At 53.6% G+C, this 24,740-nt stretch overlaps 8 protein-coding genes across 8 annotated transcripts; 2 read left to right on the forward strand and 6 right to left on the reverse strand.

Annotated features, from left to right (window-relative positions):
• Positions 1-350: 350 nt before the first annotated feature.
• Positions 351-1,462, reverse strand: PG985_007014 (uncharacterized protein; the record flags this gene model as incomplete). The annotated part of the gene is made up of 3 exons (XM_066826783.1): positions 351-440; positions 501-815; positions 860-1,462. The coding sequence occupies 3 exons, from the start codon at positions 1,460-1,462 to the stop codon at positions 351-353; spliced, it is 1,008 nt and encodes a 335-aa protein (XP_066684458.1).
• Positions 1,463-2,287: 825 nt separating this feature from the next.
• On the forward strand, positions 2,288-6,073 carry PG985_007015 (pre-mRNA-processing ATP-dependent RNA helicase PRP5; the record flags this gene model as incomplete). Its single annotated transcript, XM_066826784.1, has 1 exon — positions 2,288-6,073. One exon carries the CDS (start codon positions 2,288-2,290, stop codon positions 6,071-6,073), a length of 3,786 nt encoding a protein of 1,261 aa, XP_066684459.1.
• A 357-nt stretch (positions 6,074-6,430) lies between these two features.
• Positions 6,431-6,923, reverse strand: PG985_007016 (uncharacterized protein; the record flags this gene model as incomplete). The annotated part of the gene is made up of 2 exons (XM_066826785.1): positions 6,431-6,592; positions 6,702-6,923. 2 exons carry the CDS (start codon positions 6,921-6,923, stop codon positions 6,431-6,433), a joined length of 384 nt encoding a protein of 127 aa, XP_066684460.1.
• Positions 6,924-7,645: 722 nt separating this feature from the next.
• On the reverse strand, positions 7,646-8,800 carry PG985_007017 (uncharacterized protein; the record flags this gene model as incomplete). Its single annotated transcript, XM_066826786.1, has 1 exon — positions 7,646-8,800. One exon carries the CDS (start codon positions 8,798-8,800, stop codon positions 7,646-7,648), a length of 1,155 nt encoding a protein of 384 aa, XP_066684461.1.
• A 695-nt stretch (positions 8,801-9,495) lies between these two features.
• On the reverse strand, positions 9,496-10,530 carry PG985_007018 (uncharacterized protein; the record flags this gene model as incomplete). The annotated part of the gene is made up of 1 exon (XM_066826787.1): positions 9,496-10,530. One exon carries the CDS (start codon positions 10,528-10,530, stop codon positions 9,496-9,498), a length of 1,035 nt encoding a protein of 344 aa, XP_066684462.1.
• Positions 10,531-11,993: 1,463 nt separating this feature from the next.
• PG985_007019 (uncharacterized protein) lies at positions 11,994-12,761 on the reverse strand (the record flags this gene model as incomplete). Its single annotated transcript, XM_066826788.1, has 4 exons — positions 11,994-12,175; positions 12,357-12,414; positions 12,551-12,585; positions 12,671-12,761. 4 exons carry the CDS (start codon positions 12,759-12,761, stop codon positions 11,994-11,996), a joined length of 366 nt encoding a protein of 121 aa, XP_066684463.1.
• An 870-nt stretch (positions 12,762-13,631) lies between these two features.
• Positions 13,632-15,352, forward strand: PG985_007020 (tpr domain containing protein; the record flags this gene model as incomplete). The annotated part of the gene is made up of 4 exons (XM_066826789.1): positions 13,632-13,990; positions 14,056-14,741; positions 14,799-14,906; positions 14,970-15,352. 4 exons carry the CDS (start codon positions 13,632-13,634, stop codon positions 15,350-15,352), a joined length of 1,536 nt encoding a protein of 511 aa, XP_066684464.1.
• A 4,650-nt stretch (positions 15,353-20,002) lies between these two features.
• Positions 20,003-20,740, reverse strand: PG985_007021 (uncharacterized protein; the record flags this gene model as incomplete). Its single annotated transcript, XM_066826790.1, has 2 exons — positions 20,003-20,323; positions 20,396-20,740. 2 exons carry the CDS (start codon positions 20,738-20,740, stop codon positions 20,003-20,005), a joined length of 666 nt encoding a protein of 221 aa, XP_066684465.1.
• Positions 20,741-24,740: the final 4,000 nt, after the last annotated feature.

The following is a 24,740-nucleotide window of genomic DNA, read 5'->3' on the forward strand; positions in this document are numbered from 1 at the left end:
GCACTAGATTAGAAACCTTCAGGGAGACGAATGCATATCATTAACAGTCACAACCCTAAACCGTATGAATAAAACAAAGTGAAGGGCCCGGCAGATATCAATCAACGGTTTTCCATTTGCTTTTAGTGCCTAACTACAAGGGAATCATGGTATGTTCGTACATGTGGTCAATAACACCGTGAAGGAGCCGGCCCCCGACCTTGATACCAGTCTGCCGCTGTCTAGCAGGAAGACTGGCGGAAGAAATACAAAGTAAAACCCTACCGTCAGATAAACAACCATCACACTCAACTCCAAGTCTAAGGCTCAACAGCGAGCAAGCACATGGACAGAAACAAGGCGATATTTCTTTATCGCGCAGGAGAAACCTCGCGGTGGAGGGTCTCCTCGACTTGCTTCTTGTAGCGAGCGAGGTCAGCCGCAGCAAGGTCGGCGAACGGCTAAAGTGATGTTGAGTTAGCTTGGCAAATGTGGACGGAGGGTGGATGGACACTACTTACCTGACGGTCAACGGTCGGCAGGCTCTTCCACTCCTGAGCAATCGACTTCAGGGCCTCGGGCTGGGTCAGGCTGTTGAAGTCGCCGGATCCGTGTCTGGCACGGAAGAAGAAGATCCAGGAGCTCCGGGGAAGCTTGGGCTGACGGTCGTCTTGGATCTTGCGTTGGCCATTGGCCTTAGGGAAACCGTACTTCCGCTTGAGGAGGTTTCGCGCGTTCTGGGCCTCGGCAATGACTTCGGGCTTGTGGCTCTCTACCCATGCCTTGTAGCTTGCGGCGTTCTTGAGCTTGTTCTCTTCGGAGGCGCGTTGCAATTCCTAAAGATTGGAGACTGTTAGCCAGCGCAGCTAGAGATACGTACGTGTGTTTTGTATATTACCTCTTTCTCTGAATGCGACAGTGATCTGAACTCCTCGGCCAGTGTGTTCATCTTGTCAGCAAAAGATCCAACAACTGGATTGCCTGTGGATTTACGAGTCACGTAGAGCATCCATGGGTTGCTGGCCAGAGGCTTGGGCTCGGTGAAGAGGGCCTTTTTCTTCAACTCGGCCTTCTCCAGCCGGACCTTCATCAATTCCTTCTTGGCCAGCTGCGCCTCGGTCAACTCCTTCTTCTTCTTTGGCTTGGAAACAGGCTTGGCCTTCTTTGGCTTTGCCGACTTGGTAGCTGTCGCGGCCTTGGTCTTGGTGGCGGCGGCCTTCTTTGCGGGGGCCTTGGTGGTCCCGGCGGCGGCGGTCTTGCGAGGCCGGCCTGCTGACTGGGTGCTGCTGATCGTGTCGGTCTTCTTAGGACGACCCGGGGTCGCGTAGGCCCTGACGAAGCCAGCGCGCAGTAAGGGCAGGCTAGACTGCAGCGGACATGACACACGACCAAGCTGTTTAGCTATCACGAGTCGTGAGGATGACGTAGCGGCGGCGCTGGAGGCCAGACGGCTGGCGGCGACGCGCCCGATGAAAGATGGCATTGCAATTGGCGTGTCCTAGGACAACTCTTCGATCGATTGGTGAGGTTTACGACAGTTTTTCGAGGTTCGGTGGACTTTGCGACCGAGATGAAGTGTAGGGCGAGAATGGCTCGGTGCGGGCCAATCGGGGTGGAGCTGGGTACTCAATTGTTTTTGGCCGTTTGGTGTTTGCTTTTACATAGAGACACCAGACGGGAGCTCACTTTCTCTCTGGCCTGCTGGGTCTCGCTCTCTCCCGCCTTGGAGCTCCTGCCCAGCTGGAAAGCCGATCCACCCAGCCCCCTTGTTTTAGATTCCATCCTGCACTACCCAACACACGCGACTCTGCATGAGGGCCTAATAAATCAGTCAATGAAATTGATGCTTGCATCTACCGTAATACTCCTTCCGGTACTTTCAGTCAGTACCTAAGGTACCTACTTCTCGGCTTCACCACTGAGTGGGGTGTTGCGCCAGTGCAGAACCCACCAAAAAGGCAACAACCATGAATTGATTGACGGAGGTGGAGCACAGACCATCTGCCTTTCGTCACAAAGAGAAAAGCGAATCTCCAGTAGGCTGCTGTACTTTATGATTCCAGAGGCCAGCCACTACTCATCAGCCTTGATCGATTTGCGCACTACAAACTGCAAAAGCGATCTGATCCCCTGTCTATTTCTCGACCACTCATTCAGTAGTGCTACCTGTGGCTCGAAAATCAAATCAATAGGTGACGCACACACCGGCCGCTTTCGATCCTAACGTTAGGGAACGTTTGTCGCACCAAGACTTCTCTGGTAGTTCTCACCACTGTAGTGTCTACCGAGCCACTACTACCACGCTCTCATGGCTCGGCTCAGAGACACACGCTCACCAAGCCCTGCAGGAAGCCAGCAGTCGTCCAGAAGACCTCGCAGAGATGACGACCGTCGGGATCGCGATCGCTTAAGGGACCGTGACCGGGACCGGGACTGGGACCGCAGAGACCATGGCCGCCGCCGCAGTCGCACCCGAAGCCCTCCAGATGTAAGGCGACGTCGCCCGTCCGGCCAATCCCACAATTCTGACTATGATTTCCAGCAACGCCGTCACCGTGATCGGGACAGAGACAACGACTTCCGCCGACGCGATTTAGACCGAAGAGACAATGATCGCTACCGAGGCGGCGACAGAGACCGTCGACGGTCGCGTGACCGTTTTGGCGATAGGAACCGCTCCCCGCCAGATGCCCGCCGACGCAGGAGTCGCGACCGAGACATAGAGAGGGACAACCGTACCAGGCGAGACGACTCGAGAAATGGAGCTAGATCGCGACGCGAAGGTACTGCTGACTCTCATCCACGCAGCAGGCGCGGCGACAGTCGCGAGCGGAGCGCCGCTCCCGTGGATGCTAACAAGGCCAAGCCTTCCGAGGTACGTATCAGACACAATCCCCCTTTATATCAAGTTTCTTGGGATGTTTACACGAGTGAGCAGATTACAGACTCCAAATCGAAACCAGCACCAGCTGCCGCCCAAACCGACGCCGAGAAGAAAGCCGAACGTTTAGCCAAGTTGGCAGCATGGAAGAAGAAGCAGGAAGAGGCGAAACTGAAGGAAGCAACACCTGGCGGCACCCGAAAGCTTCTCGCTCAGATGGACGAGAAGGCCAATGGGACCCCGCTAAGCGCTTCTTCAACAGTCGCCTCTCCAGCTGCGGCGGTTGCTTCTCCAGCCGATGAAGCTCTTTTGTCCCCGGCTGCCCCTTATGCCGGAAAGTTCGACCCGAAAGCCATCGCTAAAAAGGCTGCTCCGAAGGCACACTCTCCTAGTGCTGCCCCGAAGCTCGGTGCCATCGTCAATCCGCCCCAAGCCGCCAACCTCCCTCAAGCCCAAGCTCCTAAAGGTAAGGGTTTGACCCATACACCTACAAGCACCCTTACTGATGCAATTGCCAAAACAGCTTCTGCTCTCCCAAGCGCCAAAACTAGTCGCTTTGGCTTCCAGAAGCAGAATGCAGAGACCGACAAGGCCCTGCAGAAGCGAAAGCTGGACCTGGACGAAGAGGAGACTTCTGAAAGAAAGCTTGCTAAGCTACCTTCCCTTCCCTTGCCTGATGTTGATGATACACCTTACGAAGTTCAAGACGAAGAGGATGAAGAAGATGTCGACGACTTCGCTGGCGACGAGGAAGCCGAAGCCGCGGCCGCTCGTGCCGCTCAGGAAAGGCGTGATGAGCGAATCGCCCAAGAAAGCGCCCAGCAACACGATTCTATGGAGGTTGATCAGCCTCCAGCCGAAACTCATGACGACTCAGGGCCGAAAACGAATGGTACCGCCGAGACCGCAGCGCCTGCAGTCGATACTATGGACGTTGATGAAGACGAGGAAGACCCCCTCGATGCCTTCATGAATGACCTAGATGCCAAGGCTGATGTCAGTAAACCTTTCCAGAGCAAATCTAAGAGCAAGAAGCCGGAGCAGGAGCCCGAAGCATACTTTAGTGACGATGAGTATGACTTTGACAGGAAGGATGATGCACCAGACGCATTCCTTGCTACTGTTGCAAAGGCTCGTAAGAAGAAGGACATCCCTACGATCGACTACACCAAGTTGAACCTGGACCCCATCCGCAAGAATTTCTGGGTTGAGCCATCTGAGCTTTCAGAATTGACCGAAGCCGAGCTTGTTGATTTGCGCTTGGAGCTTGACGGCATCAAAGTATCTGGGAAAGACGTGCCGAAGCCAGTTCAGAAATGGTCCCAGTGTGCTCTGTCGCGACAGACTCTAGACATTGTTCACGAATTGGGTTTTGACAAGCCAACTCCAATTCAGATGCAGGCTTTCCCCGCCATCATGTCTGGCCGTGACGTGATTGGCATGGCCAAGACCGGATCTGGCAAAACACTGGCTTTCCTCCTGCCCATGTTTCGGCATATCAAGGACCAGGCTCCTCTCAAGGAAAACGATGGCCCCATCGGATTGATCATGACCCCGACCCGAGAACTGGCGACCCAGATTCACCGTGATTGTAAACCTTTCTTGAAATCCATGAACCTGCGGGCCGTTTGTGCCTATGGCGGTGCTCCGATCAAGGACCACATTGCCGAGTTGAAGCGCGGCGCTGAGATCGTGGTTTGCACGCCTGGACGCATGATTGACCTTCTCGCTGCTAATCAAGGGCGTGTAACGAACTTGAAGCGAGTCACATACGTTGTTCTTGACGAAGCTGATCGTATGTTTGACATGGGCTTCGAGCCTCAAGTCATGAAGATTTTGCAAAGTGTGAGGCCCGACCGCCAGAACATTCTATTCTCTGCTACTATGCCTCGTATAATGGATTCCTTGGCCAAGAAGATTCTCAAAGATCCCATCGAGATCAATGTTGGTGGCAAGAGCACAGTCGCACCTGAAATTACTCAGATCGTCGAGGTTCGAAATGAGGAGAACAAGTTTATTAGACTGCTCGAGCTGCTCGGAGAACTCTACGACAAGGATGATGATGCCCGATCGCTCATCTTTGTGGAGAGACAAGAGAAGGCTGACAAGTTGCTGAAGGAACTCATGCAGAAAGGTTACCCCTGCATGTCCATCCATGGCGGCAAAGATCAAGTCGACCGCGATTCGACTATTTCGGACTTCAAGAACGGCGTCATTCCGATTTTGATCGCTACTTCTGTTGCCGCCCGTGGACTTGACGTCAAGCAGTTGAAGTTGGTAGTCAACTACGATGCACCTAACCATCTCGAGGACTATGTGCACCGTGCTGGCCGTACTGGTCGCGCTGGCAACAAAGGCACAGCTGTCACCTTTGTCACGGAAGACCAGGAGAACTGTGCTGGGCCTATTGCCAGAGCTCTCGACCAGAGTGGCCAACCAGTTCCCGAACAAATCCTGGACATGCGTAAAGCTTTCCAAGACAAGGTGAAATCCGGCAAAGCTCGTGACAATAGCGGTTTCGGAGGAAAAGGCCTTGATCGACTTGATCAAGAACGTGAGGCTGCCAGGCTACGCGAACGCAAGTCCCATAGGACAGAGGGCGAGGAGCCAGAAGAGGAGGAGGAAGGAAAGGGCAAGGACGATAAGAAGATTGATAAGGCTGTCTCCGCGATCCAAGCAGCAGCATCCGGCATTTCGGCCCGGGAAACTCAAACCAAGCTCCCTGATCTTGAACCGAAGTACACTATCCACAAGAGGGAGGAAGCTCCAGCGCCCGCGGCTGGCGGAAACAACCCTCTGGACAAGGTGTCTTCGGCCATCAACGCGATTAACGCCCGTCTTAACAAGACGGGCCAGCTCCGCCCTGGGCAGCCGGTCGACAACAAGGGCCCCGATGCCGGTGCGTTCCATGCCACTCTCGAGATCAACGACTTCCCGCAGAAAGCTCGCTGGGCTGTCACCAACCGTACGAACGTCGCCAAGATTCTCGAGGCGACGGGCACATCTATTACCACCAAGGGCACTTACTATGCTGCGGGTAAGGAAGTGCCGCCCGGAGCGGAGCCCAAGCTTTATATTCTGGTGGAAGGCGACACGGAGCTTGTCGTGGCCAGCGCCATGAATGAGCTTACTCGCTTGTTGAAGGAGGGCACAGTGGCAGCTGCCGACGCAGAAAGCAGGGCTCCCGCCAGCGGGAGGTATAACGTTGTGTAATTTCGAGGTGGCAGGAGAAGAAATAGTCTATATGTGTCTTTTTTATTTATATTGTCTTGGGTCCAGTTGCGTCGAACAACTCCGCCGGCGTTTGGGCAGGTTGTGTGTAGCTCCAAAAAGACGTTACTGACTCGAGAATATATACGAAGCAGAAGCAAGCCCAGTTGGAACAATGCGTACCATGCCAATTCATTAGCTATGCCGTATATTAAGTATTGTATGATGACCACGCCCCCCGGCTAAGGCAGAATTGCTCTAATGGTGAAGAAAGATAAATTCCCCAGAGACGTAAACGCATGAGTAACGAAGTCTCGTAAGCCAAGTCACCAACCAATCCATAAGATGTATCTCACCTGCTCAATTGTGAGCTCGAGCCTCAGCCGCCTGTTCGGCATCACGTGCCCGGCGTTCCTCCCGACTTATCTCATTGAGCGTCTCCTGCCTCGACTGCTTTTTTTGCGCCGCCAATTGCTGGCCGAGCTTCCCCGAGTTCTTGGAAGAAGCTGCCTCTGCTCTCATCTTTGCAACCCCCTCGAGTCAGCACCAGCAAGCAAGAACCATGGCGATATCGGAGTAAACGCCAACATGTTGAAAAAAGACATAAGGTTAACAAGGAGAAAAGACATACCTGCGCAGCCTCGGCTGCCCGTCTCCGCACCTCGGCAGCAGCCGGCGAAGATGGCGCCGCCGGGGGGTCGTTTCCGCCGCCGCCTAGCTTTCGCGGCGGTCCGCCTACGATGCGCGGGGGCAGCGACGCGCGCTGCGGCTGCGCCGGGGTGGTGCCCACGACCCGTCCCGGCGTCGAGAAGGCGTCCGGGTCCGACGACGACTTGCCGCAGATGTTGCCCATGGCGGCTTCCTGCTTTAAGATGGCGATGCGCGACGGGCGAGAATGACGAGGAAGAAACAAGTGGCGGGTTTCAATTGGATTGTTTCTGGAGCTGATGGGGATGGTGGTTTGAATGACGGGCGGGCAGGTGGTTGGGATTGTTGTTATCACTTCACACCCCGTCACATCGGACTTTGAGTAGGTATGAGATAAGTCGGTAAGCAAAAGAATAGGTACACGCCAACCAAATTCGGGTTGTATTGTATTGTGTTACCAGATGAGTGACGACGATGCAAAATGAATAGAGGCTCCTGGCTGATGAGTTGCCAGGGTGATAGCTCGCTGGCGAGGAAGGATTCAAATAGGAGGTGTTTTAGCGGGAGGACAAATGAAATTGAAGAGGTGAGGTTATTATTAGGAAGTGGGCTCTACTTCGTAAGCTGTCGTCGATGCGACACGACACAGAGCCAAGACTTACCCAAGAGCTTGGGGCCCCCCTGAGCTGAATTGCGGGGGAGGGGCGACACACTAAATCAGTGGGATAGATCGGGCTCGTAGCGTGCGTGGCCCGGGGAATACTGTACGACCAAAGCCATGGAGATCTTCTCATGATACGCATATAAGCCAGACAATGTTGATCAAATGGTTTTCCTTGTATTTATGTTGCTTATCTTCAGTACATTATGCCTTTTGTAGGCCGCTCCTCGCATCCGCATTCGTGCCAATGAATTAGTACCTCTTCTTCACTTTGCTTTCTCCTTCCTGAGCCTGTAGAAATTCTTGGGATAGCCGCGCTCAATTCTCCACGCTTCGGCTTCCGATTCCATTGACTCAACCAAACTTTCTCTCCACGTTCCCACAATGTCCTGTCTCCAAATCATGTCTCCTCCGAGATTCCACGAGACAAAGTCCTCTGCTCTGGCGCCATCGGGGGCTTCCAGCACCCCCAAAGCCACATCGGCGAATTGCGGTTTTGCGTCGCTTCCGTAAAACACGCATGCCGAGCACCGGCTGCAGGAGTAGCGGTAGATGCCCGGCGAGCTGCTGTAGCAGGCGAGTGTGCCGAGTCTCGAGTCTCGCTCTTGAGCAGAGAGGGCCGCATTGAGCTCGCTGGAAGAGACCGGGAAACGGCCTCCCGTCGTTGTCTTGGTCTCGTCGGCAAACCCCACCTGTCGCCACAGCACGAAGGTCCAGTTGAACACGTCTACGCCGGATGCGAGCCGGCACGAATCGCACGCATCGAAACTGCCCAGGCCCTTGTGCGTGTCAGGGTCGATGATCCATGATCTTGCCCCAGAGTCTTCTTCGCCCTCGAGCTCCGGGCTCCAGCGCCGCATCACGAGGTCTACGCCCTTGCATCGACAGCGGAGCGCGACTTGGTCCGGAGTCGACTTCTTGGATGCATCCGGCAGCGGAGCCGGCGGCAGCCAATCATGGGGCAGCTCCTCACTCTCGTTCATCTGGCCCGTCCACAAGCGCGCCTTCGGCCCGTCCTTGCCGTTCGGCCTCTTTAGCCAGGGCGCCGCGCCGCCGTCCAGCGTGTCGCCCACGAAGATGGCGTCGGTGATCTGCACCAAGTCTTGGACGTCGGGGTCGGCGTGGTTGGCCAGGACGCCCGTGAAGACGCTGATCTTGTGTTCGGACTTGCCCGGCCACTCCCAGAACATGGGGCTCGAGCAGGTCCCGCAGAACCGCACCGTGAGGCGCTCCGAGAAGACGTAGCGCTGGAGCGCGGACTTCGCGACCGCTTGTCCCCGTCGGCTGCCGGCCATGGGGCTTCGCTGCTGTACATGGCGCCCGTCAAGTGCCGGCACGAGTTGCAGTGGCATGTTGAGGCCTTTATCGGCAGCGAGGAGCGCGCAATGCTTGTTGTGAAAGTATGCTGTTTGCATAGGCATTGCGCTGTGATTTCAACTGTTGAATCGGCCATGTTGCTGGTAAGTATGAGACCGGTGTATCGATTGCTGGTTTGTTACTAGGTGACGGACCTGGAGAATTGGCAAGAAAGAAAGCGACATGATGTGCCTGAAAATATCAGGCATTGGCGTTTATATATTCAAGGCAACCGCCATCTATGGAAGGGCGCAGTGCATGTGCATCCGAAGGGCGTGCTGTGACGTGATGGCGCGGGATTGATAGGCGGCGGTTCCCCAGATGCCCCGCCCTACCTGCATGCCTATCACGTAGTCCCGATGGGAGGTTACCCGGCATCAGCTTACGACACTGTACACGTATATCCACATATTTGCATCTTATTACATGCGATCTAGGCCCTAACCTAGAAGGCGTTCGGGTGGTTCCCCCATATTTGGCAAGATGTCCATATGGTCTTGGGTTGAAATAGCCTCCTCTTACTGGCGGGGGTCGTCTAACTGGATGCACAGGTCCCTTCTATTTTCATTTGCTATTCAAGGCCGCCAAGCGGATTGCTATCAGTGTGGTACTCAGGCTCACGTCGTGTATTCGGATGGGACCTCAGTAACATCGACCACTCCACTCAGCCAAAACTCTCCCAGTCAGCTGCCTTATTGACGTCTCGGCCAAAATTTGAGCCACCGGAGCAAGATGCGATAAGAGCCCCTTGATAGGGGAATCAGCGTGTTGGTCGCGAAGTCGGCCGGCTGTTCCAGGGGGAGTTGATCAAGAAATTCGGCAAGATCGGGTCGTTTTGGTAAAAGTACCCCAGGATCGGAACGCCACCGAAGACCACGTTTACGGGCATGTCAGGCTCCGTTAGGTTGTCGAAGCGCGCCACCGCGTCGTAGCCGTAGTCGGTAGGCGTGAAGTCGATGGACGCCGGGAGCAAATTCATGCGCCACCACTTGCACATCTGCTTCGTCAAGAGGCACGCCACGGGGTAGTCGGTTCCGTTGAGGCTGAAGACGCGGTAGTCGCCCATGTTGGACTGGTCGGAGGCGATGTAGGCCTGTGGTAACGCCAAGATATCGCGGCCCGCGTTCCAGGCGTCCTTGCGGTCTTCCGCCGTCAGGGGCTTTATGCCGGGCGCTGGCGAGTCGCCGTCGTCGTAGGCGGGTCCGACGTAGAGAATCGACAGCCTCTCATCCCCCTGTGAAGAGACGACCTGTACATAGCCCGAGTAGGCCGGTATGTCAAGGGGCGACTGGTCCTTGGGCGGCGTCACCACAGATGACCCGACTTGCGAGCCACCCGCTTCTACGGTGACTTCGTCGCCATCCATGGAGTTGATCGTTGCGGATAATGGAGGCGGCGTCAAGTGGACAAATCTTGTATCTTGGAAACCAAACCCGTTCGGTCGGGTTGATCCTTCCGACCGGTAGGCCAACCCGTTGGCGGGCAAATTGCTCAGCTTGTATGCCGCGGCGGCCGAGGAGGGGTTGTGGATGGTCAAATTGGGCATTGTAGCCTCTCCGTCGTACGGCAGGTTGAATTCACGTCCATCTGCTGTCATGGTCGAGGTCTGAAGTATGGCTCGGTCTATTCGCACAAGACCGGCACCCTGTTGCGGAGCAGGCGCGACTCCGGGAACGTCGGCCATGGATACCTGATCCGCTGTTGTCTGCATGCGAGCGTAAATCTCTGGAGGGGTGAGGCCGGGATATTTGGACTTGGTCAGGGCATAGAAACCGGCCACGTACGGTGTCGCCATCGAGGTGTCGCTGATGTAGCCATAGCCCGGACTTTTGTCAGTCAGAGGCCAAGTGGACAGTATCGATCCACTTGGGCCCTTGAGCTATGCCTTGGGTTTGAAGTCCGATGTTGTCCCTGTGTGACACAGGATTAGCAGCTTGCTTCCCTTCAGATACGTTTGAAATAGCCTTGCGGCTGCTTCGAACATACCGACGCTGCTGAAGTTGTTCGGCTTGCCCCCGCCGACCTGGGCAACAAGTTCAGCCCTTGGGGCCAGATAGTCATGGTGTATGGTTGCGCAGGTATTTGTGTCTACCACACGGGTCACTGCCGTTTTGATGCAGCAGTACTCTCCAGCGACTTTGAGGGGTGGGGGCAATATCCTTGTGGCCCCCAAGCCCGAACCGCTCAGCACCAGAACATGGTGGCGAGCTGGACGAAGTATGAGTTTGAGATGTCTTGTACCGTAACAAAACCCGAAGGACTTGGGCTTCTTCTACAATCTATTGGGCGGGGCTGAGCTGCCTGGGAAGAACGGCATGGTCGTCAAGAAACCGGTAGATGACAGCAGCTATTCTGTGTCGTTCCCGGATCCAATCCTGGCACAAAGGGACCACTGAAAAGTCACGGAAAGTGCTATCGATGGGTCATATACTATTGTCAAGGCATACGAATCTGGTAAATTTGGGGTTGAAACGATACTCAAACGCTGCACCATGTATCAGTATGATTGCCAACTATAACGGCGTCAACTCTGACTCTTGTGAATATACACGGGGTGTCACAGCTTCATGCTACAGCCACAGCCCTCGAAGTGAATATATACCTGCATCTTCAAGCATTCCACAGGAGCTTCCACATTACTGATCGTGAGTAGGAATGGCAAAAAGATGTCAGAGTATCTGAGCAGACTGCGTGTAAGAACTCCAAAAACAAAAACATGCTGTGTGAGGGAATCGAACCCCCGCCTCTAGCTTGGAAGGCTAGAATTCTACCACTGAACTAACACAGCTTGCTGCTGTCGCGCTGCAGTTGAATGAAAAAATTGATGTTATCGATATCTATGATGCTTGAATTTGAGCTAGCCATATTTCTATTAGTGTGTATACCGGGGCTAGCAACTCGTTCAACATTCATTGCACACGAACATGTATCATTGGACCATCCTTCACATTCACTCAGAAATGAGTCTCAATGCAGATAGTTGCGTTGACACACCTGGAACTGGGGCTTATTTCATAGTTCATTTCTCATTCAAATTTGAAGAACTACACCCATGATCTGTGGGAGCTACATTCTGTTTCCGGATACACCACATTGGCATGGATCAAGGCGCCTCGTGTCCCATATTCAAAATGCTACAAATTAGATAGTAACTCGGAAACCAATGTACTCTGGTCACAATAGCTATATTTGCCACTTTGGCATTATACGTATGGTGGGCGCCGCTCTCCGACAGCTCAGTAGTGTTCGTCTTTCTGTTTACTCCATGTTCGTAGCCCCCTCAACGACACCGACAACATTGTATCTCTTGGAGAAGAATGTGATCCAATCATTCAGCGTTCCCTTGTCCTTGTCACTCAAGTCGTGCCACTCAGCCTTCACGTCTTCCGCCTTGGTCGAGGTCTTCCCAAGGGCTCTGGAAGCGTCCTTTCCAGCGAACACTGTTCTCCCGTCAGCCAACTGTCTTGTAACAATAAGAAATAGTAGGTTTGAAGCCGGCCCAGGGCGGAAGGCAATTGGTTGGACCACACAAAATGCATCCAAATATAGCCAAAGAAAGATGAGTAGAAGTGACGCTGGAATTCCTCTTGGGTATCCTCCATGGATTGCAGAACTACTCACCGTTGTAAGCACCGCCAGGTTGGTATGCCTTGTTGCCCGTCACGTCGTAGACTTTGCCCTAAATCCCGCGGATTAGCCCAACAAGCCTCGCGAGATACTGTGCATCCTTCTGTAACTGCCATGGGAGCATTGTAATGCATCGACCATGACTCTGCTATGAACAATCTCCAGCATAGGCTTGCCACTCATCTTACCTTGATCGCAACGTAGCACTTTTGACCCTCTTTGCCTGCAGTCAAAAGTTAGCAGATCACATAAACTGACTTGGCAAGCCCCAGAGACCGAAGTCCCCGCATATACTGAGATTGACGAACCATCTGCCTTGGCGAGATCCTCAAGGGAGATAGGGTCATCCTTGGGAGGGTCCAGGTTAACAGGGACCTTGGGCTCGAACTTTCCAGACATTCTGATAGACGGCTGGTGGTGATATCTAGCTGAAGAAGAACCCGGCGACGTTTGAGATTGGAGATGTAGAGACTACTAATGAGGCTAGTTACGTCAATGAAGCCGCCCGGTGTAATTGGACATTGAGTGAGTGTAACGCGAGGTGCAAGCAGTGTGTGCACTAACCGAGTTACAGTCGAAAAGAATGGTTTCTGGTAGGAGTGAGATCAGAGTGGATTGATGTGTTTTGGAGGATGTTTCTGGTGTCCTTGCTTATTGCCACGGTACGCTTTCTGAATGCTTGAAGGCGAAGATTCCAGATTCTTGACAGCTCAGATGCCAGACAACTGGACGGATATGTTTAAGTGGATGACGGGAGAATTTAAGCTATTTCGTGGGGGCGGTCACAGCAGCCGAGGCGTCGGTCCCCTACTGCTGTTAATCGAGGACGTTAGCTGCTTGCAGCTCCCTGATTCACCGCCTGTACCGAGCACGTAGCACGTACAGCCATAACGGTACACATCATCATCCATGGACCAGGAATGTTATGTTTACAGATGGGGATTTCTCAACTTTCGTTTAGTATTGACTTCCCCGGCTCTATCTCCATAATAGGTACCATGACAATGGGTTCAATTCTAGGATGCTTAAGTACATCAGGTACCTGATGGCTACGTCAGAAGATGGATGATGATCGGTTTTTGCACGGGCCAGCGGGCACCTTCTGGAGCTACCAGCTACCTAACTAGTCGTCACTTCAATCGATAGAGCTTAAGGTTCTTTCTAGCCTAGTATCGCCATCGAATTATTGAACGAATGTGATCACCATTCGCGCCCAGCTACCCTCACTTTCAGCAACACATGCGCTGAGGTTACTCGGACCAATTGGCAATGTCTGCCGCCAGACTCCTCTCCGCGCGAGCGGCCCAAGGCCTCCAAAGATCGCAGGGCGCTCGTTCATTATGGACGCATCCGGCGTCTCTAGGCTGCACCCCGCGGCCAGTCGCATCGAGGCTGGCGAGTGCGGACCATGTCGCAGTCGCTCGACTTCAGCAAAAGCGCTACCAGTCGTCAGAGAAGGAAAGAGGCAGCAATTTCCAAACCAAACCTGAACCCCCGACGTTCAAGGCGCTGGTCCACGCTTTGCGCCAAAGCTTCAGTTTCCGTCCGCTCATGGGCGCCTTCCGTGGCCAAAGCCTCCGTAGACTATTTCGACAGAGCCCCGAAGAGCTTGTGCTCGCTGTGGTACTGTATGTTCTCCCATCTTTTGTCCCTAATACCAATTGTGCAACACTGACTCCCGTCGATCCAACAGCCTGACTGGCATAGGCGGCGTCGTGATCTATGTCATATATACATACTTCAGCTACTTCCAGTCTGAACAATTCACACGCTTCCCTCCCGCAATCGCGAAATCTTTACGTCGCGCCCTTTATTACAGCAACTATGCGCCCGACCCGAAACTCGCTCTCAAGTACTACAAGATCGCCTTAGAACAATGCGAACAACATGCCATGGACCCCTTCTCGGATGAGGTCTTGGGTCTGAAGATCCAGCTAGCGGCGTGGTTGGAGAAGATTGGGTCTTACCAAAACTCTACAGAGGTCCTTGAAGCCCTCTTGCGAGATTGCAGAAGATGGGTTGAGAAGATGGAGGAGGCCGTGAAAAAGGGCCAGGTCGATAAGTCTGGAAATCTGATCGGAGTCCCTATACCGGCAAAGGCAAAAGTGCCGACGGAAGCCGGAGCTCCCGATGCAGATGTGCCTCCTGAGAACCTATGGGGCAAACGAACCAGGGTGCTTGGAAAGTGCGTTGGCATCAGCGTGAAGCTCGGGGAGATATATGCCGACGAGCATGTCCTTAAGGGCGAACAGGCGGGCGAACGCCTTATATGGGCCGTAGAGACAGTTCTGAAAGAATTGCAAAGGCGGCAGGTTCAGGGCGTACACGAAGGCGAAGGAGACTGGATGTCGCCCGAGCAAATCGGAGGTGCTCTTGAAGGTAAGTAACGGTACACGCCGTCATGGGTTGCCTTGAACCACACTAATCGCACGATAGCATTGGCAAACCACTACGAGTCCAAGTCGCAGCATTATCTGGCAGCACCGCTATATTTACAGGCGCTCACCCTATCACCCCCGAAGACGTGCCATACGGCCGTTCTGAGTAAGTTGAATACTTAAAGAAAATCCATTGGCTGCCTCAGCACGAATGCTAATCAAATGACAGTGAACAACTTGGCTATATCTCTGGCTCAGCAACCCACTGACGTTCCTGCTGAACTGCAAACGACGCCTGCGACGGCTACAGCAGGCCAGTCGCGTCCGACGAGGTCTACGATGCTCAAGAATGCCAGGCAATGGGCCCTCCAAGCTCACGCCACAAGCACCAAGGTAACAGGCGAAGACAGAACGCCTGAATGCGATGAAGCATGTGCTGTGGCTCTCTGTAACCTTGGGGAGATTGCCGCCATGACAGGCGACATGGAGGAAGCCAAGAAAAGGTTCAAGGAATCACTCGGACTGAGCAAGCGCATTGCTTTCCCAGAAGGAATCAGCCAGGCCCAGGATGGACTCGCCGCTGTCTCGATGCAGGCCAAGAACAGCGTCTAATGAAGTGGTTCGCATCGAAGTTCATCCCGGAACGAGATCAGTCTCTATCTCAATGTACAAAATATTAAAGCCCACGAGTCAGCACTTAATGTGAGCTGTGTCCAACATTTCGCTCCGTAGCAGTCTTGGAATACGAGACTGAGAAGACTTTCCCATCAGCATGCACAGGACTTCCGGCAGTCTAGCGATGTATAAAGATAGCATCGACGGCCCCTCCATTTAATCATTTCCCTATAGGCTTGGGGACTGCTGAGCTACATAACCATTCCGGCCAAGGGTGGATGTACCGAATCAGAGTATGTATTTAGTAGAGGTTCCCAGCGAGTTGGCCATCACCTCCTCTCCTAGCCGGGCCTTCGTGTCGGACTCAGGCTCGTCTGTTGAAATAACAGACTGGCCATAATGCGTTGGCTCTTTGACAGCCTCTCGACTACTATCATGTTTGCAGTGGGCAAGTGCAGCATCTGTCGGGCTTCAAGGGCCACTGGCAACCAATGCCGTAGCCCCATTCCAGATATCCCTTTTTTCACCTGTTCGATACGAATAATCCCGACAGCGAGCTGCAGTTGATAAGAACAACAACCGGTTTCAAGAAAGACACAATGACTGAGGCGCTTTAGATTCGGAATATGTGTGTGTTGTTATTGGCCTAGAAGCGTCAGCCAAGATTCCGGGGTTGGGGGGCTGAGTAAGGCCACAGCACAGCCGGAGTCGCAATATGAAGCCCTTATAGTATGTCAGTTGGATTTTCCAGCACCATTCTCCTCATCTCTGGCGGCGAAAGCTGCTCGTAAAGAGTTCCAATCGAAATCTCACGATGGGGCTTCCAACCCGACGCGCGAATCTACGATGCCGGTGAAGTCATCCAGCACAGACTGGCTTCGATCAAGTCGAGACCTATTTTGTTAGGGGAGTACCCGGCAATGCGGCATCACAGTCTTCCTCGATGATACAGCCTATCCAAAAATAACATACGCATGTTGCTTAGGCTGGTAGCAACAACGCACTTGGGCAGAAATTCTCGCTGGGCGGCAATAGTAAGCAAGTACGGTCCAGTCCAGCTGACTGGTCTGGCCATGTTCCGGGTCGGTTGTACCAACATGTCGATGCCGGTTCGTACCGCTGGTCACCCTTTCTTCCCCGGTTGGACCTCCTCGTCCGAACGTACCGGTAGCGTCGGACTTGCCGACAGAATTTGGCTCGACCGTCTGTTTGGGGACAGATCGGACGTCCAAGGCACATACCACGCCCTCTCCCGGCCTGCAGGTCCATTGTCAGTGCGGGCTGCTGGAATGGCCAGGGCGAACAGCGTACCGGCTCGGTTGAGGCCGCTGGAACCTGCATCGGGACTTTTACCGCGCATTGTTTAATCTTGTTTTTGGGAACACCAGCAATGCTCCTACTGTATGGTGGTTCGTTCCTAAGGGCTGGCTGTGAGACGTTCCGATGCAGCTAAAAAGGGTACACAGCAGCACCAGCACTGGCGAATGGCGCAAACCGTTTGCATCGTGAACACCACCGTTCGCGTTTCGTTACGCTTGGTGCTTTCCAGTCAGCTTTTTCTCATGCGCTGACGCCTCGAGCAACCCCACGATGAACCCTTGTCTGACACGACTTGACGTCAGGTAGGAGATCTCCAGTGCTTTGGATTTGCCGCTGTTGTTGTTATTGTTGCGTATCGATGCTCAACCGACACGATTTTCCCCGCGGGAGCGGAGATGCCACAAGCTGACGACATCTGTTACCAAGTCAGTGACCTACTTGCATTTCTCTCCCTCGACGTTGGCACCATGTAATGCACGACTGGCCATACGACTACGTAACGTCCTGCAAACGGACGAGTCAGGTTATACCTTGAGAGAGCATGGCCAAGCAACAGCCAAGCAACAGCCAAGCAACAGCTAAGCAACATGGTTACATGGCCAAGGAAGTGGCGCAAAAAGCCAAGTCTCGCCCTGTGATTTGGGTTTTCCTTACGGTCTGCGCCTCACATGTAATCAGTACAGCGGAAGACTCGAGGCAGTGACGGGCCATGCGCAGGCGTGCCGTTTATCCTGGGCCAGAATGCTTGTTTTGCTGCTAGCAATGCGGGAAAGAATATGGGACAGTCGAGACCGCATCCTGCAGTTGGTTAGTTGGCAATCGACGAGGGGCCAGAGTCACGGTACCCCTTTTTTGAAAGCACGACTGTTTGTTTCATGTTTCGGACTCGACATACCGGTATGTTTTCTCGATAGAGGGAGATATGCAGATCTGCGCTTCATCTGATATCTGTTTGCCCCGGCATCTTCCGTTGAGGCAAGCCATTGATCGTCTTGCATGAGAACGCCCTTCGGAGCCGAGCATCCAGCACTTGATTTTTCGATTTTCTTGGCCCATGGGATTTCGCGATGTCGATCGATCATCTGAGGACGACAAACTCCTGTCAGCAATCTTGGGAAGATTTGGCGTCTCGACGAACGACCAGACTGCAGTATACGGATGAACTCTCACCATTCACTTTTGTCTCCCCTGGGCTTGCTCTGCTAACGGAGTAAGGCCGGAAAGGCGGCATCAGCAGCCAGGGGCTGGCCCGTTGAGAGTTTCTCACGATCAACCTGAGGTTCTTCCGGCTACTCGGCCAAACAATCGTCGCGTCCGTACTCCGATACGTCAGCTTTCATAGCCGCGCGTCTCCATATCACTCGCTCACCCTGGTTCCTCCTCGATCCCTCACGCCTCACTTGCGCCTGCATGCATGCATACAGCGTACAGTTTCTGTGTGGGGGGGAGAAAGGCGCAGGGACTTGGGAAGTATCTCTTTGGCCAGCGGCCAGCCAGGAGACATCGAAATACAGTAGGCACGGGGCAGCCGTTCGTTCGGGGACTACGAAGCGCCCGTCTCCTCTTTTTCTTTTCTCCTGCCCCCCTTCCCCAAACTTTAAAAAGGGTTAGGTACGGCCAGGTACTCCGGGGTATCCCCCAGTCTGTGTGGCCCCCCATGCGGGCCATATGCGGGGGAATCAGCTCTAAGAAAAGATCCATCTAGATGTCGGGGAGTTTCTCAGTTTCCCATGTGTCTGGCGTTCGTCGACCTTACCGCCGGCATCCCTGTCTTTTGGAAATGCCCTCCCCAATCTGGAATTTGGCTTTCGCCGTAGGGCTTGGCCTTCCGCACTTGCAGCTTTCCGTCCGGACTCGACCACAGCGAGGTTTCTCCGAGACCAGAACAGAAACACGCACAGAAAGAGAGGAAAGGGAGGGGAGATGAGAGTAAGGCGAGAGACGGGAATACCATGACGGATCACGGACCCGGAAGGCGCCCCCCTCTTGTTCGTCTTGGGTGGCCTCTCTGCTCGGATGAGAGACAAAGCAATACCTGTTTGTTCCGTTGCTGTGGCCTGATCTAGACCTGCAGCGTTTCTCATCGTCGGTACAGCGGTTGCTTCTTATTGGTGTCTGCTCTTGATGTACTTTTACTGGCGAGCGAGTATTACAGCGACTTAGCCATTACCAGTGTCCGTGCCATGAGAAGAAAAAAAAAAGAAAACGGCATGGCAAGACCCGGCCGACACGTAGTAAGAGATAAGGGGGACAAGAGGATGGGCGTTAGGTCTAAATCTAAGGTTAATCTGGGAATACTTGTCATGACGCAACGACGAACTTGGATCTTGGTGTCTATCGTTGCCACCGCGCCGGTTTCTCCCCTCGTTTCGCAATTCCACATGGAGACTAGACGTGGGTAAACAGGTAAGGAAAGGCGTCTAGACAGGCCGTCGGCCGGGTAGAGGCTGAATGAATCCCACAAGCATGGGGGGCCGCCCACACAACTTGCCTACTAACCTGTTCTAGGTTTTAAGGTGCTGGTAGCCTGGCCGACCTTGTAAGCTCATCCCCACACAGCCTTTCAGGAGAAGAGAACGGCGCGCGCAAGTGCTAGCGCGCTGCCGCAGCTAGAGAGTATAGCGTTCAACGCCTCGCTCCTTGGCCTTGGGTAAAGTGCGTGTACAGGCCCCGATTAGACGCCGAGACAGATCAATTGAAGACGTTTTTCCCCTTCCCTTCTCCTGATCACCCTGTGTGTGGGGGGAAAGTGTTGTTGTTCAGAGAGAAGAAGATATTCTGCCTTCATTTGTTCTATGTGTTGACTCTGCTTTGTATGTACGGAATATATGTGAATGTCAAATGGTGTTGGATATTCGGCGAAAGTAAGCCCTAGCTGAAAACTTGACAAAGTAACTGGCAGGGTGTGTAAATACACGTGCAAAAGCGCAACTAGGTATTACCATCGTCACGATCGGTGGGTCGGAAACGTATGCTCTCAATCAATGTTGTCCTATTGTTGTCGCCCCTGCAGACAGAAAAGCTGTCACTACTGTGGAAGTGCGACTAGAAAATGCGGATGAACAGAAACAGAAGGAAGGACGAATTTGAAAACGCCTCGATGTAACGCCCATGAGCGCCGCCATGACAGGAATAGCAACTGAATCAACGCCGCCGTAGTAATTCTAATTTGGCCCCCCCCCCTCCCAGGTGGTCGTCATCACCACCTCTTTTTGTTGCACTTGTTCGTGCTACCTTCTTCAGCCAGACTGCCAAACAAGGTCCTGATTCCACTGCCCCTCCCCCCTTGCCATTGAACCAAGAATAAAACAGAGCACCAGGGAACTGTTACATTGGGTAGGCCGTGGCGTCGTGATATAGAAACAGGTTCATGTCGTCGGTTGTTGCCGGCATGCCGCCCCCCATGGCGGTGGGGTCGAAGCCCATGGCGGCGGCGGCGGCGGCGGCTTGGTGATGGTGGTGGTACTGGACCGCCGTAGCCTGATCCGTCTTCAGCTTGATGTACTCAGATTGCAGCGCCGTGTACGCCTGGCTGAGCACATCATTCTTCTGCTGGGACTCGTTGAGCAGCACCTCCAGATCCTTGATGCGCTGGTCCTTCCTCTCCCGGTATGCCCTTTGGGAAGCACGGTTCTGTGCCCTCCGGCGCTAATCCACCAGCAAGCCGCGTGTTAGTCAAGTATGGGAAAGAGCGTGATGGGGATTCTCATCGTCTCTTACCGAAAGCACCGACGGGGGCGCGTTCTTATAGCGGTTCTCTCGTTTCCGCTTGGCCGCCGGCTTTGTGGTTGCTGGGTCGGCGGCGTCCCCTTTGATGATGTCGCCGGAGTCGTCGGTGTGGTCCTCAAAGTTGGCATATGATGTTCCGTTATACGTGTGATCGTACTGCCTCTGGTTAGGTAAAGACTGTGCAGAGCTGGTGCTTAATGCCCATACCGGCGTATCACTTGGACTTGTCGAGGCTGTGGTCGTAGACGAGTCCATATATGCTTCTTGGTCGTGATACGTGAAGAGTAGCGAGTTCGATGGGGAGGGCAGGTCCAGAAGATGATCGATCTCTTCCATGACGAAAGACTATAGAATAGAAAAAGGGAAGGATGTAGGTTGACTGATATCGAGGATGAGGAACAAGCGGTTTGTTCTTGGAGGCCCAAAGGCTGCAAGGCGAAGTTGAGTAGGGAGAGAGGAGGGTTGGCGAGTTGGGATGACGGATGCTTATCACTTGATGACTTGTGAAGAATGATTATGAAAGAAGCTGGAGTGGCAAGGGTGTGTGTGTGTGTGTGTGTGTGCTTGCTGCTGGACAGGGGAATCCGGGAGAGACTTTTGTCAGATTATATCTCGAACGCGCTTTTTGCTATCGAACCCGAAAAGCCAAATCAAGGTTGGCTTTATGTCGTTTCTTCTGGTTCGAGGTCGCGGTCGAGGTTCAAAGCCATGGCATGCCTCTCGCGGTCGCCCTTCGCTAGACAACTTACATACATGCATACATACATAGATACTTGCTTGCCTCTTACTAGCGATTGTGTACCAGAAGTACATGCAGACTTATTACAGTCGATGCTTCCAATGACATGGAGATACCCCTGCTCGACTGGTGCTGGTGGTCCTGCAGGTCGACGCACAGAGGGTCAAGATGGAGGGGAGGCAGGTCTGCAGCATGGATGTCAGTTGGAAGCGAAGGTACCTGGGAGTACCGGCCACAGCACCGCACCGCACTGCACAGCACAGCACAGCAAGCATCGATGGCTGCTACGTCGCATGCGGGCTGATGATGATTATGATTCAATGCTGATCGGAATGGCAGAGCCGTCAAATACGTACTAAATAAACATGATCCGTGGGCACAACCTCCAGTTTCGCTGCAGTGCCCTAAGCCCCATGGGGACTGGCGAGGTGCGAATTAGGGTCCCTACTACGGAAGCGCAGAAAAGCTTTTATTCCCCTTCCAGTCCAGATGTTGGCATCAGATGAAGACGACTGGGAGAGAGGAAGCGCAGAACGAGGCTAACTTGGCAGAGCCAGCAGGCTAGCAACCTACTTTGTCGGGGGCGGGGTATCGACGGGCCCCATCCAGCGGCTCTATTTGCTGGGCGACTGCTGGCAGGCGCTGGGGACTGGGCCACTCACTGCTGGGCCCCTACTGGGATCTTACTGGGGACCTAAAGTAGTGGGAAGATGCATGCCCAGTCCCCTGGCCTCGCCAGCATTTCACATGGGGGAAAATTGACAAGACTTTACCCGTTCTTGTCCACCCTCCTGCAACCGTTGTATGGTCGAAACTATTGACAGAGCTGCTCTCTGTCTCCTCATCGCCGTCTTGAACCTCAATTGTCATCGGGAACAGGTAGCTAGCAAGATGCCAAGTCCCAAATCCCACCCCCGCCAGCAATAATTCGTTGTGGCAGTAGTAGCTAACTCCGCGGGCAATATTCGTCTCGCAGGGCAAGGCGTGCCTACTGACGTCAATTGGCTTGAGCATTGTATATATCCAATGGCATCCTTCGCAAACAACTGCCGGCCTATACAATTTACCAACTTGGGCAGACTGCTTATTACCGAATAGGAAAGAATGGGTAAACAGCCAGGCCAGGCCAGACCAGAACCCAGGACTAAATCTAATGCACTTCCGGTACAGCCTGGGCTGGCAAAGACACGGCCAGATCAACCTCGATCGGCGATATGGGAAGCTCTTTGCCATATCTCAGCTACCTACTTTACGCTATGTTGTGTTCATCGGGAGGCCATGAAACGAGGCTGCTGTTAGGGTTGGATATCTAGCGGGGCAGGCTACGGCACGCTTTGAAGTTATCGGCCCCCAGGTTCCCGGGAGTGTTAGTGAGGCCTTGGAGGTTAAAAATTCCCACATTCTATACAAAGGACCAGAAAACACGGCGATACCGAACGACAGAGCCAGGGCGGGCGCAGAAGTGTCTTGAGAGGGCGCCGTGGGATCGGACGACTGATGCTATTTCTAGTCATTGGGAGCCCTCCATCCGTCCGTAAGCCCCCAAAGCCGGCTGGCAGGAAAATGAAAGAAGACCTGTTCAGTCCAAGTCCAGTCCAAGTCCAGTCCAGCCCAGCCCAGTCACGCTGGTCGGACGTCGCAAACCACAGCAGTTCAGTTATCAAGACGGAGAACTGGTCATTACGACTCGTCTTGCCATGGAAGTAGGGTTCCCCGAGTTAAGTCCAGGCCACCGAAAACTGCACGCTGCTGACATGCCCAACTGAAGCTCGGACGTATCACTAATCAGCCCGTAATGTTTCCCGTTTTATACCTACCAGGTAGTGAATTATTCCAAGTATGTAAACACTGGCTGTGCGTATCACTCACTGTCACTCACTGTCAGATGGATGGGACGGGGCTGAAAACCGGGTGTCCCTAATAAAGATCCATTCCCCACTACCTAAGCTTAGGTACCGTACCTTCCATGGATGCTAGCCAGGCCAGCTTTGCGGGGGAATGGGCATGAACGACGACATTGCAACGCTTAATGACTTTCGAGCAAGCTTCTATTAGAGTCAATGTTTGGACTGCCAACTGTTTGGCTAGGTAGGTATGGAGGTAGCTACTTCACCAATAGCATGTCACTATCACGTGCTGAATGACGACGTAATATGCAACGCATATTCCCATTTAGGAGCTTTCTGCTTTTCCGCAGCTAACGTTATTCGAGCTTCAACGGTCGTTCGGTAGGCTTTTGGATGCCGGTGATCGGCATAGAATCCCGCCGCTAGCCACGAACCGTTTCGAACTACTCTACTTACTTCATGTGAATTGAATTGGCGTCCTTTCGAAAACCTCAAGCAATCAATCGTACTCTAGAGTGCACAACTGAGGCCGAGCGAGATACCTGGGTATACATGTGAGGATCTGTCTTCCCCGTTCTGTTTTCTGCAGTGAGAATTGAGAAATGGCCGCCCGGATCTCGCCATAGGCTATCAGCGGCCTCTACAACTGATAGTGCCATTTGCAGAAAGATCATATTGACTTGGACTTACCGGATCCGGGCTCTGACAGTTGACTCATGCTGGTTCGCCTGGGTTGCCGGGGTCTTACCTGCATGGGCCTGATGGCGTACCTCCTCGGAGCTGGCAGCCCCTCCCATAGTCTCTCGCTCGTACGAGGCGGAGAGAGAGCCACAGCATTTACCCGATCCAGACAGCTTTGGTCCTAGCCTGCCAAGATGGATAAGGAAGGGCCAACTGTCCACCCAAGGCCTGCCTGGCCGTTACCGAATGCGGCGCCGATAACCCAGCATGCTTGCTGACGACCCGGCGATCGCTTCAGGGTCCAGCTTGGTCAGCATGTAAATCCAGACACCCAGCACACCCCAGCACACCCACTTGTTCATCAGGTTACCCCAAGCGGGTTGGATGATTGGTGCTACGAGTCCACGAGCGACCCGAACAAAATATTAGGGTCTTATATGCATGCTGATTCTGGACAGGATCGTCTTCATTCTATTGCCTAGTGCGCTGCTAGAGAACCGGAGCAAGGTCCGTTCTGGCTCGGGCGACCGTATTAAGTGCAGAATCCCCAGGCAGACTCCCGATCAGGACGCCCCCGCGGGTCCTGTTTGCCCTACAAGGCCAATATATACCCTCTTTCTTCCGCATCTAGATGCCCTACGTGGGGACACCGGCAACTGCACAATGGCATATATGTACAGCTCTCAAGTGAGAAACCCGAGAATCAGCCGTCTAAAGGCCGATCGCCGATGACGCTGCGTTGTCGAGGAATCCGAACGGCGTGGCCGCACTGCCGGGGTGTCAATGGCGAGAGAGCTCTCTAACCTGGTACTTCAAGCCAATGACAGAGCTGAGGTGGCTACGTGTGTGCCCAAGACCCTGGCAATTAGTCGCACCGACATCTGCAGGAAGAAGCTTGGCTTGCTGCAAGCCCGCACGCCAGATGCTTATGTGATGATGCTATTTCCGTCCATTTTGTCAGATTCCAGCCAATCAGGCTCTTCCGTCTTGACAAGACATTACATAAGGGTAGGGTCTGACCGCCAGAACGTGTATAAGTATAGCTCTGGATATAGCTCTGCTCCTGATT

This window comes from Apiospora marii, assembly GCF_038362585.1.
Source record: "Apiospora marii strain CBS 49790 chromosome Unknown utg000004l_segment0_segment1, whole genome shotgun sequence".
In the NCBI taxonomy this organism is placed as follows: domain Eukaryota; kingdom Fungi; phylum Ascomycota; class Sordariomycetes; order Amphisphaeriales; family Apiosporaceae; genus Apiospora; species Apiospora marii.